The sequence below is a fragment of the Emys orbicularis genome, chromosome 2 (assembly GCF_028017835.1).
Source record: "Emys orbicularis isolate rEmyOrb1 chromosome 2, rEmyOrb1.hap1, whole genome shotgun sequence".
NCBI classification, from domain to species: domain Eukaryota; kingdom Metazoa; phylum Chordata; order Testudines; family Emydidae; genus Emys; species Emys orbicularis.
Window position 1 is genome coordinate 156,390,844 of NC_088684.1, and position 26,493 is coordinate 156,417,336.

Consider the following 26,493-nt stretch of genomic DNA (forward strand, 5'->3'; position numbering starts at 1 on the left):
CATTTTATTGTTCAGAAATTAAACTGACTTTGAAATATTAACACATCTTGCTGACAAATGGTCTCCCTTTATTTATTATTTTATGTGGTTTATCAGAACAAAAACTCTGGGTCAGGCATTTCCTGACCGGTAATGACTAGCGAGATTAAGGACGCCCCCATCCACTACTTTGCTTTAGTTCTGTAAATCCTCCAGCCAGTCATTAACAGACAGGACGTGCCTTCCCCACCAGGCACTGCTTACATTCTACAGTATTCTACAGTAATGGTCAAACACACACTGTGAAGGCCTTATTAACATGCAATGCAAGTTTGGGGTCCCACTTTTGAGAGGGACCTGTATAGACGTGCAACTTGCAGGCCAGCTCACTCTTCCACACTTTTTCAGTAGAACAAGAGAGGGAGGCAAGTGGGCAACTCACAGATGAAGTCCTGCTCCAAGCACTGTAAAGCTCCACTTTTGCTTGGGACGTCATAAATCCTAAAACCAGACCGGGGGAGAAGTTTACAGACTAGTGTTGGTACAATGCATGGAGGAACAGAAAACTGCACACTTCTGCTGACTGTAACTCCATTATGTGGCAATGCCTTGGAGCACAGCAGAGGGCATTAACAGATGCATGCTAGATGCAGACATGCATGTACACATAGAAATGCAGATATTGTACATGCAAAATCACCAGTTACATCCATATGAATGTACACACACCACACTTACATTCACAATGTGGCAATGTGCACCCCCCCAAAACCACAGCTACTGTACTCAAACCGACACCTGCACTGTACATACAATGTGCTGTGAGCCTGTGTGTGGAAAGTATGTTGTGTATATGTGTATCATGCCTATGTCTAGTGTGTATGTGCATAAATGCAGTGTATGGAGGAGAATGCACATTTACACACCCAGTCATTTGTATAGCCCCACTCGCTGTACACCTACGCGCGCACACCTCACGTACAACACGCACACTTGTTTACTGTCCTGCTCAGCAGGCACCAGCTGTTTCTCCTGTGCGGGCTGCAGCAGCTAGAGGTGCTGCTGTGCCCGGGCGCCGGCGTTAGGAGGAGCAGAGAGATGCCGCTCTTTCCCCTCCCCTCCTGAAATGAGGCCGGGTGTGTGTCAAAACCCACGTGTTTAGAGAGGCAGACGCCGAGAGAGGAGACATAGCTGGGCCGGGGCGCAGCGTCTCCGGCCTCAGCCCGTTTTCTGCACCGCCGAGGCGGTCGCCAAGGAGCCTCAGCCATCCTCCGGCGTCCCTCTCCTCCCACAGCCTGGGGAAGGAGGCGGCGGTGGCGGCGAGACAGCCCGGCTCATCCTGCCCCATGCCGGTGGTTGGTTTGTTTTTGTTCCCACCCCTGCTCCCATCCCCCTGCTGCCGGCTAGGCTAAGCCAGGGTACCTACCTCATTTTTGTGTGTGTGCCCTAGCTCCTATAATGGAAAACCCGCCCGCAGAAATTTCTGGTGGTGGTGGTGTCCCTCCTCTTTTTTCCCCCAGCAGCAGCAGCAGCAGATCATTGTTGTGTGGGAGGAGGGCAGCAGGGATGGACTTGATCTTTTGGATCTCTTGCTAAGACAGCAACACACCGCGCAGAGCGGAGCAGAGCGAGCGGAGGAGGAGAGAAGAGACCGCTTCGCTGCTGCTGCTGCTGCTAGATGCAGAGCCTCCCCCAGCCAAGCCAGAAGCTTGATTTTTAGGGGGCTTTTCTTTTCTCTCTTTTTTTTTCTTTCTTTCCCCATTCCTCCCCCCTTGCAGTTTCCCTGCTACGGCAGATGTGTTTGGGGTCCTCGCACAGCTGGGACTATGGTGAAATTTCCAGCGCTCACTAACTACTGGCCCCTGATCCGATTCTTGGTTCCTTTGGGCATCACCAATATAGCCATCGACTTCGGGGAGCAGGTAACTCGCCGGACGCCTTTTACCTTTTCTAGACATAGCCAAATGCAGCCATCCATCGCTGGCGCTAAGGGATAAATTACTGTGCAAGCTGCTGCTTTGCAAATGTGCCTTATTAGGATCCCTATTGCTGACTGTTGACAAAACATCCTCTGTATTTATTAGTCTCTTCCCTGTGAGCCTAGGGTCGCTGATGGCAATGCACACATAGGCTGTATTTGATAGTCAAATGTGGACTTCCCTCTGCCAGAACATCCATAGGAGGAGACTGTAAAATAGGGTGCACTGTGGTCTATAGGTATCCCGAGAGGAATTTGCAGATATCAGTTTGCAGAAAACAAACAACATTGCTGCTGCTTTGCTCAGTGCATCACAACATTTTGCCTGAATGCAGAATATCGATTGTCTCATTTATTTGGGGGTGGGCTCTCTGTTTTCTGTTTCTTTTTCATCTCATGGTTGCTTTTGGTTTTGAAGCCTCCCTGCTGTGTTTGTGTTTTGGAAAGATCTGTTTACTGCTTGTTTATTATTCATCAGACTTTTTTCTGCTTTCCACCATGAATGTTAAAACATGATCTGTTTTGAACTCTACTTTGATGCATATAGAAGGACATCTTTTTAGTGCACTCAAGAATTATGTAATTGGGGATTACATAAAGAATTTGTCTATATTTTAATTTAAAACTACTTTTCAAAAAAACCCACCATACAATATTTTTGCTTAATTTGTGGGAGAAAGGGGATTTAAAAAAAAAAAAAAACCTATTGCAAAACACGTAGCAGGTTGGGTTGATGATTGAGAATATTTAAACAGACATTGATTATGGTTATAGAAATATCCTATAGATATACTGCTAATTGCTGCTTGTTTGGGGCTTGCTGGTGTGCAGTTATAACTATTGATTTTGTGATGGAGTGAAGGGGCCTAATTCCCTCCCCCTCATACAGCCTGCTTTATCTTGTTCTTTTACCTCTCTCCATGTGGCGTCATTGAAAAGCTAGTGCTGCTGCAACCTCTTCAGCAGGCAGTGAACCATTTGTAGGCACCAGTCCCTGCCACCTTACCAGTGAAGCACTGTGTTTAGGAAACTCTTACAGGATGCTGTGTAATGATATTGACAAAGGATGGATTAAATCAATGGGGGGGGGGGGGGGGGAAATAGGGTAGCATTCTCTGCATTAGTATAGACAGCAAGAGAGAATCTCTGAAATGTGAAGTGCTAAGCATTTAATTTATAACAATTTACTGAGCTGACTTTCTGACTCTATTTACCTTGAATACTCTTTTTGTATTGCTTTCTTTGTCATCATTTTAAATTCACAAATTCAGATGCCATGGTATGAGAACCTGAGAAGAGTAGCATAGAGAGCACTGGAATCTATTGCTAACAAACTTTGAAATGGATTAAGTCAATTGTGAACAAGTGTGCCCACTTCATCCTAATTAAAGTTCCACACTATTGCTGATATAAAGCTGTTCTTTGCCTTGGACACCATCTAAAATAAGGCTTGCTGTATTTCCTCACTTTTTATCGGAGACCTATTTACTTGGCATAGTTTCCTGTGTAAGAAACATAGCCACAAGTGGGTGGAAGCCCCATGTAACAAGTGAACTAGCTGAATGCCCCCTAACAACTTTCATCCTTGTGATAAGTTACTGTTCTGTCAACAGGTAATCTGGTGCCTTTTAGGCAATTCTTATACATAAAATCAGCATATGCACCTACTCCTGCATTTCTTATTCAGGCAAAGATACTATACAATAAATTAGTGAATTTGCCTGTGTAAAAAGTGCAAGATTGGGCACAATTATATTAGAATGCAAAATGGATATAAGAATCAACTATTTGCCAAGATATTTCATTCTTATTCTTGTTTCTCTTTTCTTCTACTTTTAACAAAAAATCTTTATTCTAAATTTAAGCAATAAAAGATATTCAGAATATTTTGATATATACAATTTGTTCTTGTCTCACACAAGGGCAATTTACTCTACCAGTCAGTTTTCCATAAATCCCACTCTCTGCCTCCTGACAAAAGAGAGAAAACAGGATAGAAGAAAGTGAAGAAAAAAGGTGATTTAGAGGTACAAATGTACAATCTGCCTTATACAAGTAGGGCCCGATTCAGAGTCCATGCCAATCAGAAGAAAGTCTTCCATTGATTTCAGTGCTCTTCAGATTAGAATTTTCAACATTAACAAATAGATCACAGAAGAACTCCTTGAATGTTGAGTGTTCAGTACGCTCTTGCCACTAACATCCCAACCCCCACTTACACTGGGAAAATGAGCATTTGGAACATGCATGTTAAAAATTATTTATGCAGCTTTTTAAAATGGTGCTGAAAATGGTGGTCTCACTGCTGTGGACAGGGTCGATCAAGGTCAACACTCTTTGCAGCAAGGCATGCTAGATACCTGGTAGAATGAGATATAGTGACGTGCTTTTGGACACCGCCACAGCATGGGATGCCCTTCAAGGGAGTTGGGCTAATCAGCTGCCTCCCAGCAGGGGAGAAAGAAGGCCAACAAACTGCTCACTTAAAGGGGGATTGCTGCAGGGAGCAGAGAGGTTCCTGCAGGAGATTGTGGATGAGGAAAGGGGTCTTCCTACACCAGCTAGGTGGAAGACTTGGCTGGGGATACCTGCTGGGTAGGGAGCAGCATAAGATTGCTGAGACAGGGGCCGGAGGAGAGGCTAGGTGACAGGACCTGGTTTACCTGTCTTCAGTTATGATGAACTGTGTTTTAACAAGTATCAGAGGGGTAGCCGTGTTAGTCTGAATCTGTAAAACATAACAGAGGGTCCTGTGGCACCTTTAAGACTAACAGAAGTATTGGAGCATAAGCTTTCGTGGGTGAATGCCCACTTCATCAGAGAGGAGCCATCATGGAGAATCCCCTAGATAACACCTAAGCTGGAACAAAAGCTGTACCAGGGGAAAGAATTGTGCCCAGGCCTGGAAGGTGTCCAGTCTGAGAAAAACTTACTGAAGCATCTCTGAGGGTGAGATTATCTGTATTTAGTTTGATTAGGCATAGATTTGCGCATTTTATTTTATTTTGCTTGTGACTTACTTTGTTCTGTCTGTTACTACTTTGAACCACTTAAATCCTACTGTCTGTATTTAATAAAATCACTTTTTATTTAGTAATTTACTCAGAGTATGTATTAATACCTGGGGGAGCAAACAACTGTGCATATCTCTCTATCAGTGTTATAGAGGGCGAACAATTTATGAGTTTGCCCTGCATAAACTTTATGCAGGGTAAAACGGATTTATCTGGGTTTAGACCCCATTGGAAGTTGGGCATCTAAGTGCTAAAGACAAGCACACTCCTGTGAGCTGGTTTTCAGGTAAACTTGCAGCTTTGGGACAAGTGATTCGGACCCTGAGTCTTTGTTAGAGCAGACTGGAGTGTCTGGCTCAGCAAGACAGGGTGCTGGAATCCTGAGCTGGCAGGGAAAACAGAAGCAGGGGTAGTCTTTGCACATTGGGTGGCAGCTCCCAAGGGGGTTTCTGTGATCAAATAAAATGCGCAAATCTATGCCTAATCAAACTAAATACAGATAATCTCACCCTCAGAGATGCTTCAGTAAGTTTTTCTCAGACTGGACACCTTCCAGGCCTGGGCACAATTCTTTCCCCTGGTACAGCTTTTGTTCCAGCTTAGGTGTTATCTAGGGGATTCTCCATGATGGCTCCTCTCTGATGAAGTGGGCATTCACCCACGAAAGCTTATGCTCCAATACTTCTGTTAGTCTTAAAGGTGCCACAGGACCCTCTGTTATGTTTTAACAATAAGTGCATCCCTGAGGAAAAGGGAATGAAATACTGACACTTGTGGGAGCTTCATTAATATACTGGTTGGTGAGTTGGTTTATCCCCTCACATGAGAGTGGGGAAGCTGAGGAAGAAATGATAATTTTATTCTTTTGTTGGTAATTCTTATGCACGAGCTTGTCCAATTTTTGAGATGTCATGTCTGCATTTTCCCCCCCAGTGGATGCTACATGATTATCAGGCTAGTACTGTTGAGCAAAAATAGACTTTCCAGAAGATAAAGATTTGATGAGCCAGTCATCTGATCACTCCCTGCTGCGGTAATAATTTTAATAATAGGGCAAAATCATAATAATGGGTGTACCAAGGGACAGCTCAGAAAAAGCTACAGTACTTCCCCTTGTGCATTTATGCTTAAGATAAGACTGCTAATATAAATCAGTCAAATTAGCATGAAGGGAAGTTATTCCCTATGGCTAATAATCTCTAAAAGAGGCACAGAAGAATTTGTAGGTCGGATATAAGATTATTGAAGAAAAAGTAGCCTAGTAATATACACTGGCTGAACAGATGGATCAGTCATTGAAAGAATACTGTAGATCATAAGACTTTTGATACAGCTTCCCCATTTGTTGTTTCCATGAGTAGAAATATTATTTGGGAGCACAGTTTTCCAAGCAGAGTTCTTTCAATAAAATGTAATGCCAGTTTTGTTAAATGTGAGGCAAGTGACTAGTTTCTAAATTCTTTTTTGTTTAACACAATTTTGTGGGATTTGAGATATTTTTATCCTGTGGCTAAGTATAGGGAGGATAATACAGCTAAGAAATTGCCACATCTTTTGTTTGTCCTCTGCTGTCACTAGATAATTATTTGGCAGGTGATTTAGGAGAGGATTAAAGAACTTTGAGCATTGTACATTGTGGGAGATTAACAATAAGGGGTATTAAGTATTTTCAGAAGACTCAATGATTATGAGTGTACTAGATGAACAGTATATTTTTAATTATAATTCTGTATTGTGTTTAGGATGTAAAAAAATGTTACAGTAACATCAGTGAGAACGAATAGTCTGTTCCAGAGCCCATTAACGTCTGTGAAGATATTCTCATTGACCTTAAGGACCGGATCCAGCATTCTTTGCTTTTGGGGACAAAACTGTGATTGAAATCTAATCAGCTAACCTCATCTCAATCTTGTAAACTTTTCTCAGATGTAGGCATCTGAATTTTGTTTATACTAAAAAACTGTAATATTGAAGTATGAATACAGAATGATTTAGAAGTGGAGAGAGGGAGAAATCACAATACTAGCTCTAACGCATTATTCCTATTTGCTCTGTTTTTATGCTGACTTATGCTTTCGTAAGTACATTTAACATAAATGTTTCATTATGTTGAATAAGCTTTTGGGGGGGCTTTTAAGAATGGATCCCAAAAAATTTTTAACTCCCTTATTTTCTGCATCATGTATTATACCACTACATTTTGATGTAATAACACCACTATTCTCACTTTTCATCCAGGGAGCTTAAAAGCACCTCACAAAGATAAGAATAATTATCCTCATTTTACAAATGGAAGTGTTGCTAACTCATGATTTTATCATGAGTGTCATGATATTTGGTGTTTTATTTAAGGGCCCAGGTACTGGAGACCAGTGATTACCTGAAAATACCAGCATCTGTCTTGTTGTTGTTGTTGCTTCTTAAGTTTGTATTTCTTGTGGTTGAGAAAAAAAACCTTCAGAGGACACAAAAACCAGAAGCCAATGACCGCACCTCCCTCCCCCCCCCAAAGTATCATGATTTTTAAGCCACTTTTTTGGGAACTGACTGATTTCTTTTAACATTTCAGGGTTGGCAATACTGGGGAAAATGAAGTACAGATGGGGTAATGTATTTGCTCAGGAATGCCCAGTAAGCCATTGGCAGAGCTAGGAATAGAATGCGGGTCTGACTTGTTGGTCAGTGCTCTGTGCACTAAACTGCCTCTGAGGTGGCATCAACAATAACAATATTTTGGAAGAGTGTTCCCTGGTTGCTAACACCAGTTATCAATGTTGGGACTCCCTACTGTTGTCATGTTAGCACTGGTGTTAATTAACTTCGAGTCATAGAGTGCAAGGCCAGAAGATCAGCTAGTAGTCTGATGTCCTGTGTACCACAGGCCTCCAATATCGCTCAGCACCTGCACATTAAAGCCAACAACCAAAATGAGACCCAAATAAATGAGACCCACAGGAGACTAGGTTATGATGTGCCACAGGCAGAGAATAAAAGGAACCAAGGTACACCAGTGCTCAAGGTCCCTGCAGTGGGCCTTACTTGCTACAAGTAAGGTTGTATGACACTGTCTTTCTTGAAAATGGTATCAGCAGCCAGTGCTACAGTAGGTCTCCCAACAATCAGCTGACGCAATGTTATCAACCGTGTTTTGTTTTTTTCCCAACTGTCCGTAGGATAAACAAGACCTGTGGCTGTTACTGTGAGATCTATTACCAGCAATTCATGAGCAGTACACGTGTATACACACACACACACACACACACACACACACACACACACGTGCACGTGTTCTGTTCAGTGGCATTTAGGCTTAGTCAAACTGAAACAAGGCAATGAAGGAGTCAAACTACTACTCCCTCATTAACTCCTTCTTGTGCTTCAGGGCTCTTGGGATAACCTGGTAATTTTATATATTACATGTGGTACAGTACTTGGGGTTCAAATAAGTGAGTTACCATAAGAGCAATGAGACCATCAACAGCCCTTGTTCTAAATTTGTTGGCTGCTGCTGGTTTAAGAGGCCTAGTTTTATTTTAACAGGTTTCTCCTTGTAGTTAAAACCATTTTCTTTTCTTAAATGGTGACCAGAAAAACAGAACAAGTTGTGCATAAAATATTAAAGAGAATTAGTGAGACTGGAGAGTTTATATTCCCAACTGCCACTGTGGCATCTTGGCCAGGTTACATAACCTTTCGATGCCACTGTTCACTCATTTTTAAAGAGTGCATAACACTTACCGATGTCACAGGGCAGCCAGGAGAGCTAATAAATTTCAAAAATACTCGAGATGAAAGGTGTCATAAGAACGAAGTATTATTATGATTGACGTCAGTGGTCAAAGACTAACCTAGATAAGGTAGGCCTTTAATACCACGTTAACAGAAATGTGACAATATAAGCTCCCATTGTAATCAGTGTAGGCTATAACTATATACAATAACCATGATTCCATTATTAGTATTGTATCCTAGTGGAAATACCATTAGGTTTTTGAAAATATTGCATTGCTATGACAATATTTAATGACAGATTTCCCCCCCTTTCACATGTGTGCATAATTCCTGAACTAAAGGGACACTTTCAGGTAAATTTAGGCCCAAACTTAGTTCAAGAAAACAAGTTTTTACAAAAGGTTAAACAGAAATGTTTGTGATTTTTTTGTTTGTTTTGTTTTGTTTCCCGTTTCAATGGAAACATTTTGAAGGAATTCCATTCCCCCGCAGGGTTTGTAACCCAAATATTACAACATTGCGTTAGCACAGGAGAAGCAGAATGTGAAGCTGACTGGAAACAATAGTGCAGTTTACCAATCTATATTTGTCCAAGATGAGAAATCCAAGAAGTAAGAGCTAATCTGTAGCCACTAGGTGGAATGAGCAATGGGACAACTTCCAGAACCCAGCCAGTCTCAAGATCTCCGCTTCAACACTGACTCTGGGGCCTTTCTGCTGCCTGGCAGCATGGCTGCAATTTTCTTCCTCACCTTTTATATAAATTGTGGAATTCTCCTTCTGTGTCTCCATTAAGGCCAATGCCCTTTCAGCAGCAGACTGTGGCTCAAATATTCAAATCTCAGTTTCTATTGGGAATATTGCCTAGCTCCCAATTTTGGATATGAGAATAAAGGCATTCATGCTCTTAGGGAAATAAGTTAGTGGTACCAATTTAAAATGGCAACTCTTACCCTTCTTTTTCCTACCTGTATTCCCAATTCCCAGCAGCTTCTCTTGTCCCCTTGCCAATGTATCTTACTTAAGAAATTGAATTGGGATCCCCAAGCACGCTATTTATTAGTCTCCCCTCTGGTCTGTAGGCACAGCACAGATACTGCAGCACTGCTAAGCACTGAAGGAGAAGCAGTGATTTAATTTTAAAGTGACTGGAGCAGTTAGCAGCAGTGCTTCAAAGGAAAACCACCATCCCTTTTCCCAGCAAGACTACAGTTTTCAGGTACAGGAGTGGTTGGCCTGTGCTTAACGGCCTGAAGAGTAAACTGGTTTAGGGCTCTCAACTCAACTTTTTTTATTTAAAAATTAAGTTAACAAGAGGCCATCCCCAAAGTGTGGGGTTGCTGGATATTGTGGGAGTGGAAATGAAGGAACAAGCCAAGAGGCAGTTGACTATCAAAGAACTAAAAGAGGGGTGGGGGGAAGAAGGCTAGAGGACAACGGGTGTATATGGTTTTAGTTGCTGTTTCTTCCCTCTGCCCCCGCCCATTACAGGTAATAGACATAAGTGTGTGTGTGAGGGGGAGAGAGAGAGATGAGGTCTCACCTCTGCACTGCAGGGTACTTAGACATCACCAAAAAAGCCTCAAACAATTAGACAATCAGGGACACCAACCAGAATTCAGTAGGAATTGATTGAGGTCTACAGTGTCTTCACATGGAGAGAGACCTTAAAACCAAAAAAACCCTCAACAACAATGGAATTCAGTGTTATATGATGTAGGCACATAGACCTTATGTGCAGAAAGTGGTGTGCTTTTACAGTGCTGTTGCTTAAGTAGAGTGGAAGGTTCTGCTTTCTTGTTGAGTTTAGTTACAGATACATGCAACATAAGGCCACATTTGACAGACATTACCTCCTTTGCAGGGAGACTAAAGAACCACGTTTTTTGTTTTTGTAATTAGGTCAAGCCTAATTGTAGGATTTTCATATTGAAGCTAGTGCCCCGACACTTGTTTGTGAGCACTGATATCTAATGTAGCAACCAAAGGTACTGTATACAGCATTCGTGAAGGAGATAGCAATTACTTTATTTAGGTCTCTAGGAATTAGGATGATATTAGCATTTGGCCTAGTCACTAATAAATTAACTTGTTCCTGTGAAGTGTAAATAGAATGCTTAGAAATGGAAGCTGTTTTAAAATGAAAGGTGGATGGCTTAGCTCAGGGGTAGGTAAACTACGGCCTGGGGGCCGCATCCGGCCCTTCAGATATTTTAATTTGGCTCTCGAGCACCCACCGAGGAGCAGGGTCTGGGGCTTGCCCCGCTCTGGCGCGCCAATCAGGGAGCGGGGTCGGGGGCTTGTCCCGCTTCAGGCATACCATGGCTCCATGCGGCTCCTGGAAGCAGCAGCATGTCCCCCCTTCGGCTCCTACATGTAGGGGCAGCCAAGGGGCTCCGCACGCTGCCCCCGCCCCAAGGGCTGCCTCCGCATCTCCTATTGGCCGGGAACCATGGCCAATGGGAGCTGCAGGGGCAGCACCTGTGGACGGGGCAGCATGGAGCCCTCACCCCCCCCCCTGCAGCCCAACCCTGTGCCCCAGCCCGCAGCCCCTTCCTGCACACTGAACTCCTAATTTCTGGACCCACAGAGCCCGCACCCCCTGCCAGAGTCCTCACCCTCTCCTGCACCCCAACCCCCAATTTGGTGAGCATTCATGGCCCGCCATACAATTTCCATACTCAGATGTGGCCCTTGGGCCAAAAAGTTTGCCCACTCCTGGTTTAGCTGTAAGGCAGTGGTTCTCAAACTATTGTACTGGTGACCCCTTTCACATAGCAAGCCTGTGAGTGTGACCCCCCCCCTTAAATATATAAACAAGTGTTTTTAATTTATAACACCATTATAAATGTTGGAGGCAAAGCGGGGTTTGGGGTGGAGGCTGTCAGCTCGCGACCCCCCATGTAACCTCGTGACCCCCTGAGGTGTCCCGCCCCCCAGTTTGAGAACCCCTGCTGTAAGGCAAGGTGGTAGAGGAAGAGGGAGCAAGTCTGGGTCAATTATGAAGAGAAGTCTGGAGCAGCCATGAGGAAGAGTGGGGACAGAATCTGGGGAAAATAGGCATTAGGGAATGCCAGAGAAGGTAGTCATTAGCAGCAGTCAGGAGGAGGAAGTCCTAAAGAGTAGTCAATTGAAGTATGCAAAAGGGATGTCGGAGGCTCCCACTTTACTTGGCAGTGGTGAGGCCTCACCTGGAGTGTTGTGTCCAGTGTTGGGTGCCACACTTTAAGAAATCTTCCATTTTTGCATGCAGTGTTGTTGTAGCTGTGTCGGTCCCAGGTTATTAGAGAGATAAAGTGCGAGAGGTAATACTGTGATGTTTTGTACCTCGTGGGAACACCATACACCCCCATGTTCATCCTTATAAAATGATTGTGTGGTATCCAATGCAAAGTTTGTCATGTTGTGTCTTCGGAAGGCTCATGATGCACTGAGCATTGTTGTTATAGTAATGTTATAGGTTATAATTTCATGTATATAGTTATGAGGCTGAAAATGTGTCCTCATGGCTTAAAGCAAGCCTGGGCAAAAACTCCCCAAGAGCAGAGGGGCAGTTCACACCTCATCAGGTCATGTACGGGACAAACTCAGCCCAGCCTCACAGGAACAAAGGACACTGGCCTAGGCAACAACAAAGGATCTGTGGGACTCTCGAGTGAGTCACCCCCTTCCTTTGGTCAGTTTGGGACTGCGATGAGGTAATGCTCACCTGACTCGGAAGGGGGGCAGGGCAAAGCCAAGAGGGAAGAAAGAACATGATAAAAGGGAGAGACATTTGCCATGCTCTTCCTCTCTCTTCCACCTCCATCTGCAGACATCACCACCAAGCGACTGAAGCTCTGATCAAAGGGGAGAGCCTGGCTGAAGGGCAACCAGCCAGCCTGTGGTGAGAAGCATCTAAGTTTGTAAGGGCACTGAAAGTGTTAAGATCAGCTTAGAATGCGTTTTGCTTTTACAGTAACTCCCCACTTAATGTCCTCTCGCTTAACGTTGCTTCGATCTAATGTCCCTGCTCCATTACAGAATCTGCTTGTTTAAAGTTGTGCAATGCTCCCCTATAACGTCGTTTGGCTGCCTGCTTTGTCCACAGCTGGCAGCCCCCCTATCAGCTCCCCTATGCCCCCCCAACGCCTCCCGCCCGCCAGTGGACCCCGCGGATCAGTGCCTTCTCCCTCCTCCCCTCCGCCTCCTGCCCGCGGCAATCGGCTGGTTTGCAGCGTTCAGGAGGGAGGGGGGAGGAGCGAGGACTCGGCGCACAGGCTTGCCCTCCCTGATGAACTTGATTACCGCGGGCAGGAGGCAGGAGAGGGAGGTGAGAGGAGCGAGGACGCGGCGTGCGGAGTAAAGGGGGAGGAGGTGGGAGGAAGAAGAGGCGGATTAAGGGTGGGGGCTTGAGGGAAAGGGGTGGAGTGGGTGGGCCGAGGGTTGAGCCCCCTCCCCCTGGTGCTTGCACAGTAGGGGAAGCTGCAGCTGCTGCTGTGCAATGTGCTTCTCCTAGCCTACGGCACCTTCAGCCTCCTGCCTGCCTCATTGTCTGCAGTGCCAGTGGGCTGTGCCTGTGTGGGGTAAGGCGGGGGCACCTCCCATTGCTTCATACTCAGCAATGATGATTGTAGTATTAAATTGCTTGTTTAAAATGTGTATATAATGCCTTTTGTCTGGCAAAAAAAAAAAAATCCCTGGAATCTAACCCTCCCCATTTACATTAATTCTTATGGGGAAATTGGATTAGCTTAACATCGTTTCGCTTAAAGTCGCATTTTTCAGGAACATAACTACAACGTTAAGCAAGAAGTTACTGTATTTTATTTGACCAAATCTGACTTATGTTTTGACTTATAATCACTTAAAATCTATCTTTATAGTTAATAAATCTGTTTATTCTACCCGAAGCAGTGCGTTTGGTTTGAAGCGTGTCAGAGACTCCCTTGGGATAACAAGCCTGGTACATATCATTTTCTTTGTTAAATTTATGAACTCATATAAGCTTGCAGAGTCCAGTGGGGCTAACTGGACACTGCAAGACAGAGGTTCCTAGGGTTGTGTCTGGGACCGGAGATACTGGCTAGTGTCATTTAGTTGCACAATCCAGGGAACAGCTTACATGCCAGAGGCTGTGCGTGAGCAGCCCAGGAGTGGAGAATCTCACAGCAGAGTGGGGTAAGGCTGGCTCCCAGAGTCAAGGATTGGAGTGACCTAGCAGATCACCGGTCCAGATAACACCAGGGTAACGTCACAACTACCTTTTATTGGACCAACTTCTGTTGGTGAGAGAGACAGGCTTTCCAGCTACACAGAGCTCTTCCTCAGGTTTCGGAAAGTTACTCAGGCCACGTCTACGCTTCTACATATATTGGCAAAACTTATGTCACTCAGGGTTGTGAAAAAACCACACACCCCCTCCCCCCGAGCGACATAAGTTTCGCCAGCATAAGTGGTAGTGTGCACAGCGCTATGTAACTCACCGACGTAGCTGCCGCCGCTTGTTGGAGATGGTTTAATTATGTAGAGGCTACACGAGAGATCTTACAGCGGCACAGCTGCATCGGTGCAGCTGTGCTGCTGTAAGCTCGCTAGTGTAGACATAGCCTTTTAGAGTGTCGCAGCTAACTACAAGGTCTAACAGTTTAGCAAAAGTAGTTAACACACATTCTAAGGGATCATTCAAGGTGAAGTGGTCCCTTAAGACCACTGTAATCATAGGACAAAAATGGGGTTTAGTGGGTTAGGGATTGTTGTAATAAGCCATAAGTCCAGTGTCTTTAGTAAGACCGTGATTTTTAGTGATTTCTAGCAAAATTATGAATTTAAGCTTCCAGGCTTGTCTTTTGAAAAAAGTGTTGTACAGGTTTCCTCTGAGGTGAGGACTGATAGGTCAGATATAGAGTGATCGCTTTGTCAAAAGTGTTCATCCTTAGGTGATAAGGTGTTTTTGTCTTTTATCACTTTCTTGTGTGTGTTCATTCCGGTTTCACCCACACAGTTGTTATTGGGACATTTAGTACACTGGATGAGGTACACCACAAGTTGTGATAGGCATGTGTAGGCTCCATAGATCATGAAACGTGTTGTATGGGGGGGTGGGTGTTGATCATTTTATTAGCGGAGATATGTCTGCAAGTTTTGCATCTGTTGTTCTAGCAGGGTCTGGTGCCATTTTGAGTTGGTGTGTCTTGGTCTGTGGGGAGCTTGCTGCTACTGAGCTTGACGAGGTTGGGGGATTGTTTGAAGGCCAGAAGTGGGGGTTCAGGAAAAATTTCTTTCAGGATGGGGTCCCCATTGAGTATAGATTATAGTTATTTGATGATACTCCATATGGGTTCTATTGTGGAACAACTAGCAGTGTGTGGTCAGAGGGGTTTTAGTTCTGTATTGAGCCAGGTTCTCTCGGGGTATTTAAGTGGCCTGTTCCATGATGCAATCTATTTCTCTGATGGAGTGTCTTGTTTGGTGAAGGCAGTTTTGAGTGTGTTAATGTGTATATCCCAGACTTGCTCCTCGGAGAATGTTCTGTGATATTTGGGTGCATGGTGGAAGATAACAGATTTCTTGGGGCTGGTCTACACTGGGGGGGGGGGGGGGTGTGTGTTGGGAATAGCATAGCTGAAGTCGGTGTATCTTATTTCGACTTACCTCGGGTCCTCACGGCGCGGGATCGACGATTTTACATATACTGCCTCCGCCATGGTCAGTGTCCAAGTCTCTGGCAGTAAGTTCAGGAGGAGGGTGTGACGTTGTGCAGTCTATATGGTCACACTTCAAGAAAAAGATGGACAAATCGGAGAGAGTCTAGAGAAGATAAACAGAAATGATAAAAGATTTAAATACCTGACCTATGAGACAAGGTTAAAAAGCTGGGTGTGTTTAGTCTTGGGGAAAAAAGAAGCCTGAGGGGAGACATGATAAATGTTTTTATAACGAGTATGGTGATCAGCAGTTCTCCATGTTCACTGAAGGTAGGACAAGAAATAATGAGTTTAATCTGCAGCAAGGGAGATTTAGGTTGGATATTAAAAAAAGCTTTCTAGCTACGAGGATAGTTAAGGTCTAGAATAGTCTTTCAAGGGAGGTTGTGGAATCCCAGTCACTGGTGGTTTTTAAGAGCTGGTTAGACAAACACCTGTCAGGGATGGTCTAGGTTTACTTGGTCCTGCTTCAGCATGGGCGGGGGGGGGGGGGGGGGGGGGGAGGGGAGGGCTGGACTACATGACCTCGTTGAGGGCTGGAAGGGACCTCATTTCTAGGATTCTAATAGCAGATAAGGGGTGGGGTAATAAAAATGTAGAAAATGTCAGGAGATAAAACACAGTATTATGAAATGAGCTTTAACCATCCTTATTCTTTGCAAATTTTAAGTCAGTGATTTTTTTTTTTTTTTTTTTTCAAAAACATTTCTTGTGCTGATCTCTTTGGGGCTTATGATTGCAATTTGCTTGGAATCATGCTCTAGAATGCACACTGGTCACACTGTTGTGTGATTGAGTTGACCAATCACCACCCAAGATTTTTAAGACATTATGTAATGCAGCATGTATGAAATGTGGTATTCCATATTATGCTGGTGCCTCTGGCAATATTTCTTGAAGAAAAGTTAGATAAAATGATGTTAGAGTCGGACTGACATGCACTTTCTCTGCTTTTGGACGCCTAAGTCTGATCATTTATTTAAGGGTTTAAAAAAAATTATATAGATATGAGGGATGTTCATATCACCGTATTTTTTTACTTCTGCATTAGAGATTTTGGTATCTGTTCTCCAGTCAGTGCTTCAGAGATCCATAGGGCACAGGAGTAATTACGAATGCATGTCTGCATTAACTATAACAGGAGGGATCAGATGCTCAATTGACTACTCTGACAGAGCATTTACTGTAATTTTACCTCATGTGACCGACACTGAGACTTGGTAAAATCAAAGGTCTCTTATATATATTGTCCTATTAGCAGAGATACAAATCTCAGCCATGTATCAAGTAATTCAGTGACATGCAGCAGCAGCTATGCTGCTATGTACGTACCTTTATTGTACATACAGTATAGAACAGATAGCCGGTAACTATGAGTTACGGGGCTATAATTCCATAGAAAGGTTCTGCTGCCAATATAAACCACAAGAGTGAAGCTTGAATGGTTTCAGTTGTCACTAGAAACTCTCTTGATGGAATTATACCCACATCACTTAAAATGTTTCAGATTTTGTATTATAAAATATATAGCTCTAAGCCTCAGAGGTATCCTCTGTTCCCTCTCTCTGTTAGCACCCTCCCTTTCTTCCACTCTCCTCTGCCTTCTCTCCGACTACTGTTTTTCCCCCCACTGCTGCTGCCTCCACTTTCATTATTTCTTCTCTCTTCTTGATCTTACATCAGTAGGACCTTCTCTCACTCCAGTAACCTGAAATCTGATCAGCCAGACTATATAATCCATCACACCTGTGAATTACATTGTTAGATGGACTGCAGTGTGTTTAACGCAGCAAATCCTGCGTCTGTGTGACACAGGGATAGTCTTGTTTTAAGGAACAGGACTTGGAGTCAGATGTGGATTCTAACTGACTCTGCCCACTGACTTCCTGTGTGGCAAGTCATTTAGGCCCAGATCCTCAGCGGTATTTAGATATCTAATTCCCATTGAAATCAGTAGGAATTAGATACCTAAATATACTTGAGAATCTGGGCCTTGATCTCTGTTTGCCTCAATCTATAAAATAGTAATATGTCCCCACAGGCATGTTGTGAAACTTATTCATTCATTCATTCATTCATTCGCTTTTTACAGATCCAGACTAACACGGCTACCCCTCTGATACTTATTCATTAGTGTTTGTAAAACATGTTGTAATTATGGATGGAAGGTGTTATATAGATGGAAAGTATTATTAAGTATGAACCTAGAAAACATATATTACACAAGAATTATTTCATCAGTATCATAAACCTGTTCCTTCTTTCTGTGTTTTCCTGAATGGGTCTCAAAGAGAATTTTTTGGGGACTAGTAACTTTAGGAAAATCTGATTTGCTGCATAAGAAAGCATTATTGCTAGGTGAAGCTGGAGTGCAGTGCCATTTCGAAATGTCCATTTACCCAACATATCACTTCTGCATCAGTTTCTCTCAATCTGTATTGAGCTTAGATAATTCTAAACCACTAATCAGAGTAGTTGCTAGCAATTGTGATTCTTGCAGAATTGGTTACAGTTAGGATCACTGACAGAAAACTACTTCTTTGCATTTTAGCATTATTGCCTGTGACTTCATTAACATCAGGAAAACATTAGCTCTCTAATCACTTGCAACCGTGCACTGAACTTTACTGTTTCTCTGTAATGTCATCTCAGGTGTTATTGGTAACTTCTTATGTTACACTTAGAAATGTGTGTGTGTTTTTTTTTTTTTTTTGGTTAATGTGCAACTAGGTCACCAGATTAGGTTTCCTTCTGCTTGCCTGATCCTCCACTGAGGTGAGATACCCACAGGTGTGGTGTTACATTTTGTTGCCATGTTTATGTTCTGCTGCCATGTTTTCAGATAACAAGAAAAAGCCTATAGAGACCGCAGGTAAAAAAGGAATTGCTGGGGCTATACAGAGCAAAAAATCAAAGTCTCTCATGAACCCTAGTGTCTAAGAGAGCCAAGTTCATTCAGCATTTCCTCAATCCTGTGGTCTAATCCATGGAATTAATTTGGTTAGAATATTTCCATGCATCCTTGTATCATCCTAGCTCAGTGCTTTATGCTCATGGAAATATTGCTGATTAATTTGGGAGACACTTACTCCAGAATGAGTCCGGAGCAACTCTGTATATAGACAAGTCCTCAGTTATAAAGATGGCTAAGTGTTTCCTTGTTGTTAGTGTACATTATTGATGCCCACACCTTTTAATTGAACAAATGAAGATGACAAAGAAAATGTACTGGAGATGTAGAGTGGTTATTAAAAATACCTCCATTCACTGCACTGCGAAACCTAAAGTAAAGCATATTTCTTTTTCTGTTTCTTTGTTTAGGGAAATAGTTCAGTGTTTCACATTTGGTGGCAATGCAACTGTTGGTGTATGTTGTGATCACTCTAGGCAAGAACGATGATTTATTTGTATTGTGCTAGCACCTAAGGAGTCATTTCTAAGCACAATAAGTGGTTCGGCAACACTTGTCAAGTCTTGGGCTTTTAACTGGTGTACTTTGCAAATGTCTTCAGGTCACGTGTTGGCTATTAAGAGGTGGGTTAATTTAAGAGGTGAAAGTAAGCCGGTCCGGTCCGGCGTTCCAGTAAGAGCCAGTATGCCGTGCTGGACCGGACCGGCTTCCCGAGGCTGGTGATTTAAAGGGCCTGGGGCTCCCCGCAGCGGCCGGGGCCCCGGGCCCTTTAAATCGCCTCCTGAGCCCCGGTGCCGGAGCCCTGGGGTAGCGGTGGCAGGGCTCTGGTGGTGATTTAAAGGGCCCGGGGCTCCGGCCGCTGCAGGGAGCCCCGGGCCCTTTAAAGCACCGCCCGAGCCCTGCTGCGGGGAGCCCCGGGCCCTTTAAATTGCCCCTGAGCCCTGGGGCTCCCACCCCCTCTGCAGCTGGTAGCTCTGGGGGTGATTTAAAGGGCCTGGGTATTTAAAGGCCCTGCCTCTTCCAGTTGAGGCCACGCCCCCTGCTCAGGACTCCAGTGTACCGGTAAGTCCTTTAAGTTACTTTCACCCCTGGTTAATTTCATGAATGAATTTAGAAGCAGTAAATACCTTAGGCATGTGTTTGATCTCACTTATACCAGCCCTACTCTGATATAAAGCATTACCTGTAGTAGAGTTACTCCTGACTTGCTCGGGCCTAAATGAGAGGAGGTGCAGGCTTCAGGGGTCTGAGTTTACTTTTGGTTACACCTCTGCAATGGTGCAGTCAGATAGGTTGTATATGTAGAACTGAGGACAAGATTCAACTCTAAATGGGAGTTCTGTCTCATTCTTACTACAACACATGTGAATTGCTCACTTCCCTGAAAATGTGGAATTAATATTTTGGATTTATCAAACTCCCTTGCCAGTTTGTCTCCTGACCCAATCCAATTTACCCCACTTTCCTTTCTCTTCCTTATCTCCAGCTGCTGGATAGCATCTTCTTTTTATAATCTAACCATCAGGGAGAAGCAGCCACTTGTTTCTGTAATCCTAGCAAGCTGAGCTTGTTCTTGCAGGGATAGCCCTTATTCACTTCCCTTTTTATCCTGAAGATTTTCATCTCTATAGCATATTGCTATGTTCCAACAGTTTTGGAGACTTTGATCTATAGTCTTTCAGCTGCAAAACTACAGGTTTTATTGCAGCTTGCCTCCTTGCCTATTTCCTCTAAGGGTCTACCAATTAAAAATGTTTAGCATGTTTGAAACACATTTTTCAGTTCTGTTAAAAGAGAGTATTTCCAGTTACTTAAAAGGAGAGATTATTAAAAATAAGCATAAATAGCTTGGATAAAAAGGGAACATGGTAACAGGCTGTAGGGATTTGAAGGTTGTAATCATCGAGGAAAGAAAGAGGAAAAGGAGTGAGTTCGTATATCCTCCTGTACAATATCAACCTAGGAGTAAAGAGGTAGAATTTAAAAAGATAGAAAACTTAGGCTAAAAAAAATCAGAATAAATGTCCTAGCACTGAGATCTACTGAACTATGGTTAAGCCTCCCAAAGGAAAATGTGAGTAGTTCCATCTCTTGCATTACTTAAATCTAAAGTACACTTGTTGAAGAATCCTACGTTACCAGGCATTAGATTATGTGATCTAAAATGGTTACATCTTACCTAGCTCTAATTTCGATGATTCAGTGAATCTAGGCATAATGTTAACTATGTACAGTCCTGTACTTACTGCAAAGGAAATCAACAAGGCAGATCACAGAAGGACTAAGGGCTTGTACACAGGAACATTAATTTGTGCCAAGCTGAGGTGTGAATCTACCCCACACTAGCTTGCTGCACACTAAATGACTGTGTGGACTCCTGCTGATGCACACTAACGAACGTTTGTTAGTGTGCTTTGATATACACTGCTTTGAAACAGGTTTAATACACTGATTAAAACCTTAATTGCGCCCATGATCATATGCATTGTGGGACAGTCTTTAATTCAGTGATCACATACTGTTTTTTCCACCAGACCCCTGCCTCACTCCGTGCAGAGGATGGACCTCTGGGGATGATTCAAGATTGTGTGCTGAAGGAGGCTATTTTCTGTGAGGTCTCTGCCTCATTTGTTGCAGAAGATGGAAGGTGTGTAGTGAATGAGGCAGGGGAGGACTTCAGGAAGAGAGGATGGTTTTATGGCTAAGCCAATTGGTTGCTGCTAAAGTTCCTTTGTGATACTGGTCAAGGCACTTAAACCAAACTTTTCACAGGTGTCTGGCCATTAACTGCAAGTTCCCATTCTGTTGGTCAGATCAGCCCTGATTTGTAGACATGGAAAAAAATAGCATGTGACCATGTAATTAAAGACTTAATGTATACGCATTCCTTGGCTTTGCAACATGAATATTCTTTTAATTAAGTCTTTTGTATGTCATTACCTATGGTTTAAAAAAAAAAAAATCGAAAACCATAAACTTCATTGAAACATTGTTATTCACATAGCTTGCCAGCAGGTTACAACCGTTAGTCGATCACACAGATGTCTGCCAATTGAGTTAACTGAGTAACTGATAGCAGTAGTATGTTGTCATCCTCTGTGGACCAGCCACAAGAGAGGGATGAGACAGTTTGCCAACAGATCTCTCATATATTTGCTGATGGCAGAAGAACAGTGAGACTTAGCAATTTTAGATTCTGGAGAGGAGTGTTTTCTAATGGACAAAGATCCTTCTGTCACTGTCTCTTGTGGTCCAGTATCCCAGCCCCAATCACCCCACAAGAATCCCTGCCCAGTTTTTCCCCCTCTGCCAAAACTGGCTCTCCTCATTTATCCTGTCAGTCTCTCTCTCTCTCTCTCTCTCTCTCTCTCTCTCTGTCATCCACCCACTCAGCCATACATCCAGTTCCTCATATACAAGCATCTTGTAAATTTGTTGAGTCCCAGAGGCACATAAGGGGAATGCCAGTCACACAGGACCAATGCACAGGTGAGGAGCCAAGCCCCTGCCATGCCCCTACGCTGGATAGATTTGAACGGTTCATCCCTGCCCACACCATCTGGCTTGTAAAAAGGAAGAGCGTTCTGTTTTCCACCTTCTACTGCAGATCCTCTTCGCTGCTTCAAGGGTGATTTTGTGGGAAAGATCCCCATTCACGGATCTGCCCTTCCCCAAGCCTCTTTGTGGGTAATCCTCCACAGTAAAAATAATTTCAGTGCCGCCCCTAGTTTCCAAGCTGCATTAGAGTGACCTTGATTCACATAATGCTATAGTCACGAGGAAGACTCTGGTCCCTTTGTGTGCTGCAACAAATGCAGAAACACTGGAGATATGTGCCTGCAGATTTAGGGAGACAATGCCCTCATCTTGTGCTGTGTTTGTTTGGGGAGGGTTGTTTCACAACCCTAAACGTTAAAAACTTTTTTCTCTTACCTGAAGACTTGGATCCTTTAAACACAGAAGTTACTCATCCAAGAAAAGCTTCCTAGTTGCCACAGATGAGTGCATTTTTTAAATACAGTTGCTACAAATAATATAAAATGTAAATATGTACAGTATTATTTGGGAGTTGGAGGAAGAGAATGTCTTTATAGCATTGTTCCAAATTGGACAGTACTAGATGTTGCCGTTAGCAATCACACATTAGTTTACATTGAGATAGATATTAAGGGCGAAATTGTTAAGGGAAGAGGCCCAAAAGCTGTGTGTGAAACTTCTTAAACAATCGCAGGTGCAGTCACCGCACATGTGCACATAAATGGCTAGTTAGGTATCCAACATGCCCTTTGCATGTAGAGACACCCGTATCTGTGTGCAGACGTGGCAATTCCATGTGCAAATGTAGGCATCCTGCTACACACACTTTTTTTGTGTGTGCGTGGACCTCAGGCCTCCTCCTTTGAAAATATGGCCTGAGGTCCATGCACAAAAATGTATGGATGAATTATGGCTGCACAGTTCTTTACATACTTGCTAGCAGTCATTTAACTCTAAACCTTTTATTTTAAGGCATGAAAGCATGACGACCTTTCATCATTCACAGCCTGAACCTTCTGAGGTACAGTCAGTGGTATACGGGTTAGAACATGTTCCAGCATTGTAATAGGCTCAGAAAAAGACTACTTAGGAAAGACTCTCTGGAACTAAAGAATAAATAGCTTGGCTTTTCTATAAACTCTATAGAGATCAAGTGTTCCCTCATTAATAGGATTTATGAGAGAGATCACTACAAGCAACCCACCTAACATTTTTTCATTATATTCTTGAATTCCACTAGAGCAGAGGAATTACACTAAACAAGCTCGCTCTTTAGATGCAACAATTAATCACCTGCCGCTGGCCCAGGTCAGTTGACTTGGGCTCTCAGGGCTCAGGCTTGCAGGGCTGTAAAACTGCAGTGTAGACATTTTGGCTTGGGTTGGAGCCTGAGCTCTGGGACCCCACAAGGGGCAGGGGGTGCAGCGTGTCAGCCCCAACGATTGCACCACATTTTTTTAGCCCCACAAGCCCGAGTCATACCCAGAGTCTGACCGTGGCTGCTTGTCTGTTTGCAAAGCCCCTAATAAGTTGTGGATGTTACTGTAAATATAAATGAATAATTAGCAAGGGAGAGGAACAATCTCTGCCTCAGGGCTTAGAGCTGTGAAATTGAGCTTGAGGGCAGGGAGTGTATTTGTGGGAGAGACCCAATAATTCAACAATCCTTATTTTAATTGGCACATGGTGGGGACGGGGGGGTCTGTTGCTGTCTGTGTATTAATAGAGGAAAGGAGTTGGGGGATTTTTGAGGAAGAAGGTGAGATTGAAAAAATGGAGGCTCTAAGGAAAAATCTGGCTGAAGGTCCTAAAATCCAGTAAAGTGGCTGTCTCAAATTTGTTATTGCAGAGCAACCTAAGCTTTCTACTGTAGTACAAAGAGTGGGATTAGCCCAAACAAGAGAGCTGCATACCCATCAATTTATCATCAATATATTTCTAAATAACTGACCAGAGTCTCCTCTCACTTTTGGTGGTGTAAATCAGAAGTAAGCAATGGAGTGATGCCAGCGTGAAATCAGTTGAAGTGAGCAGGAAATCCAGCTCAATGTGACCAGTACCAAAAGGAATATTAAAGTAATACTAATCCAACAGGCAATAAGAAATAATTTGCATTGAACTGTAGAAGTAGGAGGGGATGGGGGAAGTCATGACTCACTAATCTGTGACCTTTTTCAAGTGCAGATAATGTTAACAGCTGCAGTTTTTAAAGGAGATTTTTATGTATTATATATAACATAAACATTTCCAGAAGAAATCTGCATTCAATAATTCAGAGTAGTGTGTGCAGCAGTAAGACATTTAAAAAACGAAGAGAAATTATTTAAAGGAGCAATAGGGATTGCAGAGAGAGTGGGGAATGTTTGGATTTCTGCTGCAGTAAGCCTATAGAATTAGAGACCATAAACACTGGTTGACAGAACTCTGGGGTGAGGGGGAGAGGGATTGGTCTGATTTCTAGAAGAGATTAGTAACTGTTTGGCAATGAGCTGCTCTATTGCAGGCCTATGGGAGTTTGTTTCAAGAACCCTTCCCCCACCATCAGTAACTCATTTGTTCTCGATAAAGAACAACGTGTCTATCCTGTAACATTAATCTTCACTGAATGTCTTTTAATTTTTTGCTAGATAATGAGATTAAATAATCCTTTACTCTTCTGTTAGTTTCTCTTTGTTTTGTGGTTTCTTTGTGGATGAAATAAATCCTACCTCTGTGGAAGAGATAAACCACATATAAAAAAGGAAATGCCACACAATTCAAACTTTTTCTTTTATAAAATCCCTGGCTGGGAGTAGATTGATACAGCACAACAATAACTAGAAGCCTGACTTCCTCTACAGGCTGCCAAGTTGAACCCATATGTTTAAATCTTAATATAACTAATCTTGTACTGTGGTTTGTTTGTTTAATACAGTGTTTCCCAAACTTGGGACGCCGCTTGTGTAGGGAAAGCCCCTAGCGGGCTGGGTCAGTTTGTTTACCTGCCGCGTCTGCAGGTCCGGCCAATCGCGGCTCCTACTGGCTGCGGTTTGCTGCTCCAGGCCAATGGGAGCTGCTGGAAGATGCGGCCAGTACGTCCCTCAGCTGGTGCCGGTTCCAGCAGCTCCCATTGGCCTGGAGCGGTGAACCGCGGCCAGTGGGAGTCACGATCCGCCGGACCTGCGGACGTGGCAGGTACACAAACCGGCCCGGCCCGCCAGGGGCTTTCCCTACACAAGCGGTGTCCCAAGTTTGGGAAACACTGGTTTAATACTTAAAATTGACAGTGTTGCATCACTTAGTTTTGTCTTGGCGATGGAGCTTTGATTATGTTATGCTATCTAATGTGAAGTCTGTTTTTGTACTGCTGTAGCTTTTTCTGGCACTGGACAGCTCCTAGACATTTAAGCACAGACTGTCCTTCACTTCCACTACCTTTCTCTAATGATACAACAACTATCTGCCCTTTTCTCCTAAGTATTCTTTAATCTTAATTTGTCCCCCATTTTCCGCCCAAAGGCATCTGCCATCACATGTTTCATGGGTGTTTGTGGGCAAACAGCATCAATCAAGCAATAAATAATTCATGGCTCCAACATTAAGGGTGCACTGAGGTTATATCTCCACTGCAGCTGGGAGCACGTTCCCCAGCAGGGGTAGACAGACATACGTTAGCTCTGGTCAAGTTAGCACACTAACAAATAGCAGTGTAGCCATGGGTAGCACGGACGTCAGCTTGGGCTAGCTGTCCAAGTACGTACCAAAGGGCTCCGGGCAGGTGTGTACGCAGCGACTAGCTCACCCTGCCACCCATGCTACCCCAGCTACATTGCTATTTTTAGTGCTAGCTCAACTTAAGCTGCTGCATGTCTGTGTACTCATGCTGGGAAGCATGCTCCCAGCTGCAATATTACTGTACCCTGCCTTTGCAAGGAATGGCCTTATTTAGGAGGTTCTAAAGCCCTGATTCGGCAAAGCCTTTAAACACCTAGAAGCAGAGACATGCAGGGCTGTAAGGGATCTTGAGAGGTCATCTAGTCAAAGCCCCTTGTGCTGAAGCAGGGCCAAGTAAACCTAGACCATCCCTGACAGGTGTTTGTCCAACTGGTTCGTACAGATTCTGCAACTTCCCTTGGAAACCTATTCCAGAGCTTAACTACCATTATAGTTAGGAAGTTTGTCCTATATTCTAACCTAAATCTCTCTTGCTGCAGATTAAGCCCATTACTTCTTGACCTACCTTCAGTGGACATGGAGAACAATTGATCACCGTAACTCTTTTTAACAGCCCTCAGCATATCAATCCCAACCCCTGCCTGTCTTCTTTTCTCAAAACTAAACATGCACAGTTTTTTAAAATCATTCCTGAAATGTTTTATCATTTTTGTTGGTCTCTGGACTATCTCTAGTTTGTCCACTTTTTTCCTAAAGTGTGGTGCCCAGAATTGGTACTCCATCTGAGGTCTCACCAGTGCCGAGTAGAGCGGGATAATTATCTCCTGTGTCTGACACATGACATAACTCCTGTTAATACACCCCAGAATGATATTCACCCCCTTTTTTTTTTTTTTTTTTTTTGCAACAAAATCATACTGTTGACTCTCATTCAATTTGTGATCCACTGTAGCCCCTGATCCTTTTCTGAAGTAGAACCATCTAGTCAGTTATTCCCCATTT

At 43.5% G+C, this 26,493-nt stretch overlaps 1 protein-coding gene across 4 annotated transcripts in view; it reads left to right on the plus strand.

Moving 5' to 3' along the window:
- The first annotated feature begins 1,160 nt into the window (after nt 1-1,160).
- The window catches only part of ANKH (ANKH inorganic pyrophosphate transport regulator), a 154,124-nt gene continuing 128,791 nt past the window's right edge, over nt 1,161-26,493 (plus strand). Inside the window, exons 1-2 of one of the 4 annotated variants that reach the window (XM_065398606.1) lie at nt 1,161-1,338; nt 1,758-1,901. In XM_065398606.1, the coding sequence (XP_065254678.1) occupies nt 1,806-1,901 (96 nt within the window). In that variant the 5' untranslated portion in view covers nt 1,161-1,338; nt 1,758-1,805. Of the gene's footprint in view, nt 1,339-1,757; nt 1,902-9,847; nt 9,923-26,493 lie in introns of those variants that run through there. The other 3 variants (XM_065398603.1, XM_065398605.1, XM_065398607.1) reach the window with 3 other exon arrangements.